At 34.1% G+C, this 12,070-nt stretch overlaps 1 protein-coding gene across 8 annotated transcripts in view; it reads right to left on the reverse strand.

Annotated features, from left to right (window-relative positions):
* Positions 1-12,070, reverse strand: part of SCN3A (sodium voltage-gated channel alpha subunit 3) — a 105,895-nt gene that overhangs the window by 13,382 nt on the left and 80,443 nt on the right. For all 8 annotated transcript variants that reach the window (XM_088794531.1, XM_019727328.3, XM_088794532.1 and 5 more), the window contains 3 exons: positions 7,883-8,003; positions 6,613-6,767; positions 5,692-5,865 (listed from right to left, as the gene is read on the reverse strand). In XM_088794531.1, the coding sequence (XP_088650657.1) occupies positions 5,692-5,865; positions 6,613-6,767; positions 7,883-8,003 (450 nt within the window). The remainder of the gene's footprint in view (positions 1-5,691; positions 5,866-6,612; positions 6,768-7,882; positions 8,004-12,070) is intronic.

The following is a 12,070-nucleotide window of genomic DNA, read 5'->3' on the forward strand; positions in this document are numbered from 1 at the left end:
GGAAAAGTAGCAAGGGGCAAACTCATAACTAGAATTAGGTCTTCTGTTTTCAAGTCCAATGTTTTCCACCTCAGCAACTTTGTCCTCAACCTTTAAATACATAGTGTTTTAATCTTCATCACTTTTGTGCCAAACATGAAAGGCACACTTGCTAATATGTACAAATGATTAGGTTGGTGCAAAAGTTTTGCAGTTTAAAAGGTTAAAAGTAATTGCAAAAACCGCATTTACTTTTCCACCAACCTAATATAATAGAAACCTTTTGCCAAAAACTGAATTTTCAGTACACATTTACATGATTCTTGATGCCTCACTACACAGCAAATACTACTGTATGAAACTGTCTGTGCTAGATGTTTCACAGGTGGTTTAGTTGTCATCCACATTTTTCAACATTCCTGTGACAGCTGAGACTGAGAAGGAAAAGAATAAAGCAGAAGGGATTTATGGTTCTGACAAAGACCCTGGAAGTCCTGTGACTCGTTAATGAACCAAGTGATATGAATTTATTTCCCTTAAAAATGGCTAAAGATGAGTGTTTAAGTTCAATATAAACAGTTAAAAGATTAAAACCATATGATCACCTCCATACATTCAAATAATGCATTTCAATCCAAAAGTTCATATAATTTTTTATGGTGAAATCTAGAAGCATTCCCATTAAAACCAGAAATAAAATAATATGCCCATGACTAACATTACTATTCAAAACTTTCTGGAAAAAGAATTAAGAGCTATAAGAATTTTTCAAAATGGAAAAAGTCATTATTTGTAGATATATTATTGTTGACCTCAAAAGAAAACCAACGGAATAAAATGAAAATTTTTTCAAAGAATGATATAATTATTTTAAGTACAGATATATTTTTTCTTTTTTTTTTTTTTTTTACAATTTGTGTGTCTTTTGGAACTACACAAATGTTTAAATATTAGAAGAAAAAAGAATAAGATAATCTGACATATTGTTTTAAGAAGAAGAGCAATCAGAGATGACAAATTCCATCTTATATTAAAACTAATTACAAATCTGCAATAATTAAAATTGTCATTTAGTAGAAAAGAGAAATGAATGAAACAAAATGAATGTAAATTAGACCCAAGACATACTGAGAGTTAGCATGTAGGTAGGAGTAGCATTTTAAATGAGAGGTAAAAAGAACAATGGAAATGAGAAACAATTGTGAGGAAAATAATATTGGAGCCTCACCTCACTCCTTACACCAAAATAAGTTCCAGATTGATCAGAAATTAAAACATTAAATAAAAATGGATGAAGAAACAAAACTCAAATTGTAAAACTCGAAAAAAAAAGAAAATATTTAAATGATAAAAAAATAATATTCTTGAAGGGAAATGGTCTTCATAAGCATGGAAAAAATTAAGAAGAAAAAGAAGACTGATAAATTTGAATAAATCAATATGAAAAATTTCCAGATAACAAAGAAACAGAGACAAAAACTCTTAATAGGAAAAATAGTCGTACCACTTATGACAAAATAGCGAATTTCTTTAATATAAAAAGAACTCCTACAAATCAGTGACAAAAAGGTCAGTAACCAAATAGTATAACATACCGATTTTCTCCAAATTTTCCTTTATTCTATTTGCTTGAACAACACATTTATTTAAACTCCCTATTGAAACTCAATTAGCAGGAAAGCAAAGGAGTACAAACAGAGAAGGTGGGAAAAGACCACAAATTCTGGACTATGGAGAACACAGAAGTGATTACTTCCTCAGCAAAGCCAAAGCAACAGAAACCCAAGAAATCAAACTGTTCCAATGAACTGTTAAAAGGCTCCCGACCTAGAGGCACCAGGTTCCCTTAAAACGGGGGTAACAGATGGCACTGAAAACAGAATCGATTGGAAGTCCCTATACAGGAAAGGTGAGCACTTTTGAGTCCCATCATCCACCTCTCTCCATCCCTGCAGGAGAGCAGAATGGAATAGCACACCGATACAGCTTACGTAAAATCTATCTCTGCTACAGAAGTCAGAACACAGAAATAATAATCCATGTTGTGACACCTGTGAGACCACAAAAGCCTCTTCAACACATCATGCAATTGAGGATTTTCCATTAACTGTACCATAGGGTTTAAATAGCATGTGGACTAACTCAGTATTTCTTCGTGCAAGGGCACCTGGTCCTCAGATTGCTAGGTGCACACCTCCCCCATGCCACTCTAAAACAGTCCTCTTTCCTATCTGCTAGGCTGTTGCTACACTGGGGACAGGTAATGGTGAGGACCAGGTACAAAGCTGCCATGGAAGTGGTGGCAAGGGGCTATTGGTGACTACAGGACACTGAGGATACTGCAGATGGTGGGTTTGGCCAGCTGGGATGGGTAAGGTTCACAGCAGGAAGGGAGTGAAGGATATCCAGTGTCTGAGATGCAAAAAATAGTTTCTATGCAATATTAGTCAGGAAAGAGAGTTCATTTTTATGTAAGGAGAGTTTGTAACTCAGGGACTGTCTCTTTGCTTTTGACACGCTTCTAATTCTGTCTTAGGCTTTTGCAGTTTATTTGTCTTGAACTTGGTACATGATTAGAAAATTCACCATGCTTACCAGCTATACATGTATAAAAGCAAACATCTTGGTCATTATGCCATTGTGTGTGTGTGTGTGTGTGTGTGTGTGTGTGTATGTGTGTGGTATATGGCAGTGGGAGGCTGAAGATAATCTAAGTGTTCATCTCTTGGGGAATGGATGAGTAAATTCTGCTGGTGCATCACTGCAGATGGCTGTGTGGTACACAGAGCCATGGAGTGTACAGCAATTTCATTTAAATTACAAACACCATTTTTTTAAACGGGGACTTTGAACCAGGTAATTTCTAAGTTTACCTCCTTGTTTGGAATTCTATAATTCAATAATTTCAAGATGATTAGAGCAAAATAACACTACCTGATTTTTTTTATGCTGAAAAGACAAATCACAGTATTTTTATTTATGGATGCATCATCTTTAATCAAGTACACTACTGGAAAAATATTCATGTTTATTGGGTATGTAATTATGAATCTATCCTGAGGTTTGATTTTTTTTTTCTGGGAAAATAGGAATTGTTTCTGACATTTTACATAATACACATATGTTAGATAGTCACTTAACAGCTAAGTAACTACTCTGCCTCAATTTCCTCATCTACAAAATCGAGATCATAGCAATAGATGTCTCAGTGGTTGTGAAGATTAAATGAATTACGACAAAGGCTAGTTATTAATATCATGTGTTATTAATATCATACGTGAAAATCCTTATCTGCCTTTAGAATCCTAGCTGATAAGTTGGTATGGTAGCCCATGGGATGGCCTTTAAGAAGACAAAGAGCCATGGGGATCTTTCTAAGGGAGGCATTTAAAAAGGTTATAACTGAAGGCAGGGAGAACCCTTATTAAGTCATTGCTTGGTCCAATTAGTCATAATGATGTGGGTGTTGAAGAGGAGGGTCCAGACCCAATTCATTTTTTAGTTGGTAACGTGGAGAATTTTGCTGATTGAGTGGTTGTCAGGAGTGATAGAGAAGACCTGTACTTGGAAAACTATGACACTGAAGAAAGAAATTGAAGAAGATACAAATGGAAGCATACATTGTGCTCATGGATAGGAAGAATTAATATCATTAAACTGTCCATCTTACTCAAAACAATGTATAGATTCAGTGCAATCCCTATCAAAATTACCAATGGCATTTTTTGCGGAGCTAGAACAAATAATCTTAAAATTTATATGGAACCACAAAAAACCCTGAATAGCCACAGCAACTTTGAGAAAGAAGAACAAAATTGGAGGTATCACACTACCTGATATCAAACTATACTAAAGGCTATATGGTAATAATCAAAACAGCATGATACTGGCATAAAAACAGACCGATAGATCAAAGGAACAGAACAGAGAGTCCAGAAATAAATCCATGCCTACATGGTCATTTAAGCTGTGACAAAGGAGGCAGGAACATACAGTGGGGTAAAGACTGTCTATTCAACCAATGGTGTTGGGAAAACTGGATAGATACATGTCTATATCAGGTGTCTAAGGATACAAACACGATACAAGCCCCTACTCTTGTGAGATTTTACATTATATTCATATCTTCTATATGGGTGAAATACATGGAAATACTAAAAGTGCAATGTAGTATTTCAGTGAATGTAAATTTCAGTAAATGTAAATATTCAATACATTTCAGTTTTCTCGAGAATTTCTATTACATTTGTAAATGATCTTTATACATGACGAAATCCTTTTGAATCAGAGAAGATTCCTAAATGTGTTTAGTGTTTCATCATTTCAGGGAGAAGCTGGAGATTATGAATGCTAAATCCTAAAGCCAATTTGACAAAAAATTAATACTACATTTATACCAGTTAGATAAGAAATTAGTGGGGTAAAGGAGCGCTGAATTGAGAATTAGGAAATTTGTACACTATTCTTAGCTTTGTTTTAAAGTAGTTGTGTTATTTTTGGATAATTCTTTAAACTGAGGCTTCAATTAAGAATAAACACTTTAGAAAATTGTCTAGGATAAATGCTAGTTATTCTTTAAGATCTATTCCAGCTGCAGAATATGAGAATATTAAATTTCCCTTTATGAGTAGTTTTTGAGGATCATATTGAAAGTCATCTCTATTATTCACTAAAGACCAGCCATAGAAATTGAAAGTCTTTTGTGATCTATTAAAAGTGACATGGCAGCAGATTTTTTTCTCAAGTCAAAGAGTTAAATGCATTTTGGTTATAGAATAATGAGTATGTATGTGTAGGAGAAAGGGGAATAGAATTTAGATAGACCCGTACTTGTCAAAAATGATAAGAAGAATGAATGGACACATACCACAATCATTGATTCATAGTGGCAAACGTTAGAGCTAAAAATAAAGTGCTTTATGATTGCTAGGAAACAGCTAGAGGTGCTTAAAGCACCTTGTTTTATTGGGAGGCTATGAGGCCTTGTGCAATGGAGTATCACAGATGGCAAAGAACCAGATGACTGTCATTTTGCCCCAGTGCCTCTAAATTGCTAAGAATTAAAAAAGTCTGCGAGTCAGACAGATCCCATTTTTGGCAGCATTCCCATGACTACTCACCCAGGGTAATCAGATTCTGTGCAGGGCTCTTACACCTAGCTCTCTGCGTGGTAAATATCTGATTAGCTACTGGGCTAACTACTGATTTAAGAAGAGAAGTGCATTTTACTGTCTGTGGGTATGTGGCTGAATGAATACAGCGTAGGTTATTTTAACACTATTTAATAACATGTAAGGGATTAAAGATCAGTTCTCACGATTTCTGTCCTCAAATTTGTCTTCATTTTACTTCCTTGATTTTTTTTACTGAACTGTTAATAAATGCTTAGATCTGTCAAGTAATACTGATTTTTTTAAAGCTATTCCTTAACTTGAGGTCCTTAACTTTCAGAAACAGAAGAACTGTCTTCTTGTGACATAGGACCACTCTTTCTGTCTTTTCTCTTACCACTGTCCACATTTTTAGGACCTTGTCTACTCTTTTCCGTAAGTCTTTTCTCATGTTTGCATTTATTATACATTTTTAAAAGATAACTGCATAATTGTGTCAGCATTAATGAAACTAGCTTCTCAAAAGTCAATTAGAGAAGTATATGGAATGTCAAATTTGCCTCTTAAAAATAATTTTATAGAAATCACTCAGTGTACTTACATCGACGATCAAGAAATCTAGCCAGCACCAGGCATTAGTGAAATATGTTTGAAATCCATAAGCTACCCATTTGAGAAGCATTTCCAGGATGAATATATAAGTGAAGACTTTGTCAGCATATTCTAACATGGTTTTGATAGTCTTTCGCTGTTCAATGTAGATATCTTCAAATGCCTGTGAATGAAGAATGCTTTTATTTTACTTAAATGGCTTGCCTTCCCCAAATACTTGATAAAATTCTTAATGTAATACTGATCACAAAGCAATAATTTGATAAATATTAGCTAATATCAGACAAGCATTGAACATCAGTCAAAATTTAAGGACTAAAACTCATGGAAAGTGTTGTTAAAGAAATGTCAATATCTTTACTGATTTAGTATGGATTTTTTCCCCTGCCTCTCACCCCAAAATCTCTATTTCAACTATGGCTACAAAGACATGCTTTAAGAGAAGTAATATAAATTCAAAAAATAGCTAGAATTTTTGTTAATGAGGGAGAGACTTGGCCTATTCCAACATAACCTCGAATGATTATCTGAATAATCTGGCTTATTTTAAAAGAATAAATTGATTAGACATAAAACAAGATACACTTTTAGTCCATAAATGCTAATATGATTATTAGGGAGAACTGGATGGTATTTGACGTGGAAGGTAACTTAGTTACAGAATGTCTCTGTAAATGGTTTTCTCAGTGAGGAAAACATCTGTTAGATAAACACCAGATGAGAAATTCCATCTGGTCTTCACAGTCCTGATTTATTCTGTACTGAATTTTGCAGAAATCCTGGGAGCCAAGCACTGCCAGGCACCCATACCTCCTCTTTTGCTTCTTAAACTCAGTGTATGCTTTTGGCATTTTTGGAGAATAAGCTATTTTACTAGAACCTGATTCTTGCCAATATGCATCTCACTTACCAAAGCACCACTACTAAGAAGGATCATGAAGACAATGAATGTCTCAAACCAGTTGTGCTCAACAATGCTGTAGCAGGTTTTCCGAAGATGCCACCACACCTTTCCTTTGCCTTCTTCTATACTTACTTGACAGAATGGAAACTTTTTAATACATCCTAAAAGATAAGATTAAATATAATAAATTAGACAAATGTATTTTACCCTTAGGAAAAAATAAACTTCGTTGCTCCCTCCCCACGTCAGGCTCAGATCATTTAATAGGGTAACTGGTGTCTCCATTCTCTAGCCATCTTCAGCCTCCTTTCTGTATAATGAATCAATCTCAGACTTAGATATTCAGCCAGCTATCTAGAACTTAAGGAATTACTTCACCAAGAGTTGCTTGAGTATAAATGGTTTCTTCCTGGAATACTAGTTAGTTAGGATCTCTCTTTGCCTCAAGGTCATTGATAGAAATAGGGTCCAAGAACACTTCTCAGGTTTGGGGATAAACCACGTTTGAATTGTTTATTCATTTTTTTGACGTGATCCTGGTTTTTTCCTCCCTCCCTTTCATGCACAGAACATCCCCATCTTCCCAGGTATCAGCCACTGTCAGTTTTGCCAAGCTAATTTACTTTCAGCCTCAGTGCCTTTTGTAGTCACACCTATGACTCATTTTGTCAGTCAGTATCTAGATTCCTTTGTCTTCCCCTCTTTGCTTTCATGATATTTCTGACTTCCATCCACTCTAACTCGGAGCTTCTATTCATTGGATGAAATCCAATCACATCCAGTCAGCAAATCTTTATTGATTTGTATGCAAGTGGCTGTATTGGTCACTGTGAGAACTACTGTCCTCCCTGCCAAAGCTCATCCCCAAACAGCTCTGGTTCACAGCACAAATTAACCACATTTGAAACTGTAAGGGGTGGGGTGTAATTATTGCAGTATCTATAAATCAGATCACCACATTGACAATGAGGTCTGAAGGGACTGCTGTATCAATGAGATGACATTCCAGAATGCCATTTATCTCATAGTATTAACTTCTCCACATTCTGGAGGACTAAAAACAAAACAAAAAAAGACATGTCAATTCATCTTAATTGTGCCGGTACAGTCACTGCTATAGTATAATATGGAAATATTGAGAAATTAACATTTCTCTAAGAATAGAGAAAAACAAAGATACACATGCCTTCACCATTTCTTTGAAATATTTCCTTCAAATGGTCAGTCTCTATAAAGAAACGGGAGATTACGTTTAATCATACGAGAGCTTGTTTACCTTCAGTAAAACAAGCTTCTGGTTTAAGGTCTTCCTCAGGTTCAGTTTCAGCCTGTTCGCCTTCTCGGGGTGGGGCTACATCAACTGTGCTTCCTTCTGATGAGCTGGTTGCATTTAATTTCTGGAAACAAAACCCGATTGCAAAGATGTAATTTTTCTTCCCTATTATTCAGTTAATTTGGAGCAAATGCTCTGTCATAGTGTGAAAAAATGGTAATGATTGCATTTGATTCTACTAACATTACTGATAATTATGCATAATAATTTAATATCATTAAAGTCCTACTATTCAGAACAACATAACTCATCACCTGGTTCAGACCAAAAAAATGTTTAGACAGCTTTCGATGTGGGTGATTTGGAAAGGATGGACTATACTGATGAACTGTTCTATCATCTCTATATAAGAATACCATATGAAAATAATTTAACACATTAAGACTCAGGCAAGTTCAAGAACAGTTTGATAAAAGTTTGGTATGCTGACATCCACTACTGACTATATTAATTAAAATGCATCAGATCAAATTGTAATTTCCACCTTTCCCAATGGAAATTTTCAGAGGGCAAAGAACATTACCAATTGTCTGTAACTACTGTCCATGTTTCTGTAATTTTAGAAAGGAAAAATGGATCATTAACATTACTCACAGTCATTATACTTCAATTTTGAGCTATATTTTTCTCTGGCTTACATAATTTTCATCTTACTTTACTAGCAGAAAAATGATGGATCTCTCTCTCTGTCTTTCTCTCTCTCTCTCTCTCTCTCTTTCTCTCTCTGAATTGCTTAAATGGATTCAATACTTGCCAAAGAATTCTAAATGGAAATTTCTCCATAAATGGCATTGTCGAGAATCTGGATAGACTTATTAGGAGCACATTCTTAATTCAGCATGTGATCAGGCTGTGAATTTTTCCATTAAATAAATCATTGTGACATGCCACAGGACTAGGAAGAGCCAGTTCAGTGTTACAAGAATAAATGTCTAATAGGTACTCTGAGATCACTCAAGAAGACAGTATGGATGTACAATGCTTTATGACACCAGCTGCAAAGACATGATATACAACACAACCTAGGAAATGTAAAGCTTTTAAAATGAAAGAACAGCACATGGACATGTTAATGGTTTCAAAGCCTCAATTAACTTCAGTAGCCAAGTGGTAGGGTTACTCTGCTTCTGAAAGAGTTAATGTGTTATTGACAAATGCCTAAATGTCTCCCTAAAGATAGGTCATATTGGAGGAAATATGGCTCAGAATTCTTGATTTATTGAAATCATAATGCAAATGTAGTTTAATATTTTATAATGTGAACTAATTGAAGAGTGGTATCCAGATGATAACTTTCTGTGATGTTTCTTTGAAGGTGAGGTCAACCAGGTGCAACTAAATATATTATAAAAATTACTTTAAGTCAAAATATAGTTTTATAATAAAATGCCTCCTAGTGTGGAGTATGGTACAGTATGGTACATCATTTTTGGCTGGCGATTCATAGGATCATTATAGTACAAGAATTTACCATTAAATTCCTCTCATTTTTGGAGAGGTGAAAAGCCAAGACACAGTTTCTTCTCCCAGGATTTTTTTGCTTCTTATAGCCAGGGTGTCTTTGTTCTTTTAAGAAAATCCCAAGAAAGTTATTGCTGGATAGAATTGCAGCAGAAATACTGGATAATTGTTTCCACTCAACAACTAACTCTTTCCTTCCAATTTCACTTGTTGTTTAATAGGCTGAACACTATGGCATTTAATGAGTGGCAGCAATACTATCATAATTGCGTATATGATAATATAACTGCATATATAAAAACAGTAAGAAACCAATTTCTTGGGGATTAGTCATAAAAAGTTTTATGTTTTCCCTCTAGGCCAATCCAAGCTCAGCAATTTCTTTTGAGTCCGGTCATGGTCCACCTACAACATGAACCCTTTCTTTCATGAATGGTTTCTCCACACTAAATTTTATAGACATTTTGTATGTTATATCTGTTTGTTTTGAATATTTATGATAAATACTCTCATAAATATATATATTAATTAAATATGTGCACAGTTATATATTTATGTACACATACATAAACATATATACCAAAAATGTTACACACACACACACACATATATATACCAAAAGATCCAAGCACAGCATAGACACTAAATAGTGTTGTTGAGTTTATGAAGAGTGAATAAATGAATGATTGCATTTTTGTATTACTCTTACAGAGAGAATTATAGTAATTAGATAATTTCATCTCTCCATTTTGATATAGGACTAATCATGGCCTTGACAGAAATCTATTTAATGTATCAGAACTGCATTTTCATAATGATTAGGAATTATTTAATTAGCAATATTTAGTGATAAAAACACATATTTCCAAACCGTTTCTCTAAAAGTTTGGCAGACAATTAAAAAATTCTGACTTCTTTATCAAATTTAATAAAGAAATCTGAGAGAAGAAATTAATAAGTATATATGTATATACACACACACACAAATACACATATAATTTTCCATTTGAAAACTTTAGAAAATATACTCACCCTTCACTTCTCATTTTACCACTGCTAATATAATTGTGAGATGTTTATTGTTTTGCATTATAATTATCTGCCATATATTATTTAGGTGTCTTATATTTAAATACAAATATTTAAAGCAAATATTTCACAGCACAAGTAATGGTAGCTGCTAATCTTAATGTCAACTGAATCTACTCTTTACTAATTATTGACCTCTGTATATATTTTTGTAGTGGTACTCTCTTTAGATTACAAATATTGGTGAATGTGGTCAACATGTTTGGATATAAATAATTTTAATTTTCTAAATGGCTATATAATGTATGCATTTGAAAACTGTAGAGAGGGTCAGTAGTGAATTCGTCTCTGTCTGCCTGGAATTATGCGTCATGACATATCTTTTGAAAACAGACAAGGAAAGAACTCTGCATGTCTTCTCTTCTCAAACAAGCAAACCCCATTTACATGGAGAATTGCTTCACTGTTATCGAGGAGTTTTTCCGATTGGAAGGATAAGCTCTTTAAAGTTATGCTCTGGAAAGCTCCTGAAGGAATGTTCACACGGAGACTTGTAGACCCTCATGCACCAAAGCTTAAAAGATAGTTGGTAGCTTAGTGTTCATTTTACTAAAAAATATTTTGTGGGAGGCTCCTTTCCCTACACCATAAAGTTAATTTGTCCTAAATTGAAGAATCAGGCTTATTCATAGTATAATCTTCATAGACCACAATTTTGTCATAGGAAAACATGTACATTTTATTCTATGAAATTATAAAAATATTGTATCAACTACATAAATTTTAAAAGTTGTGATTTCTTACATTTATAAATTAAAGCTTAGGCTGTCATTAAGTTATGACAACTTATCAATTATGATATACTTCCTGCTATGATTTGCATACATAAAGAATTTTACTGCTGTATTTTTAAACCATTAATTTATACCCTTGAACACTACTTAAGCATTTAAAAATCTATACGTTGATATAATACTATCTACATAATCTAAACAGTTTGACATTCATAAGATGGTTAAGGTAGTTTGTGATACATTTTATCATAGGCATACCAAAATGACTTATTTAAAAGCATGTAACTGATTTTAAAGCAAGTGACTGAAGATAAATACAAAGAATAACTTACTTTCTTTATATTGCCATAGCTGTGATACTAAAATGATATTAAAAAAAAAAAAAGCAAAGAAACCTGAAATGAAATTTTCCACATTAAGGAACTCGATGATTATACCAAATAACTAAAGTTATATTTGTTCTAAAGTAGTTAGAAAAATATATTTAGGTAATAGGCATAACAATAGAAAGCTTCCATATTAAGCCACATAGTACAAGCTCAGACTTGTTTTCTTGTACTATTTTCTTCCTACCCCTGCAATATTTTATGGCACTTAAAGTTAGATTCTTCCATCCCTTGTAGAAACTACGGAATCTACAGAGGGATGATGATTTATGCTCTACAAAAGCACACTGGAAAGCAGGTTTGAAGATGCAACATTCCCCCGGCCTAATTCAGCCGCAAAAACATGCCTGGCTGCAGCAGAAGCCCAGCGCAATGCTGTGGAAGCCGCACGCTGATCCAAGAACCATGTCCACAAAGACATGGTACCTGATTGGAAAGTTTTCAAGAAGGTTAACTGCAAA

The sequence above is a fragment of the Rhinolophus sinicus genome, chromosome 17, assembly GCF_057876585.1.
Source record: "Rhinolophus sinicus isolate RSI-liver-muscle chromosome 17, RSI-T2T, whole genome shotgun sequence".
Taxonomy (NCBI): Eukaryota; Metazoa; Chordata; class Mammalia; order Chiroptera; family Rhinolophidae; genus Rhinolophus; species Rhinolophus sinicus.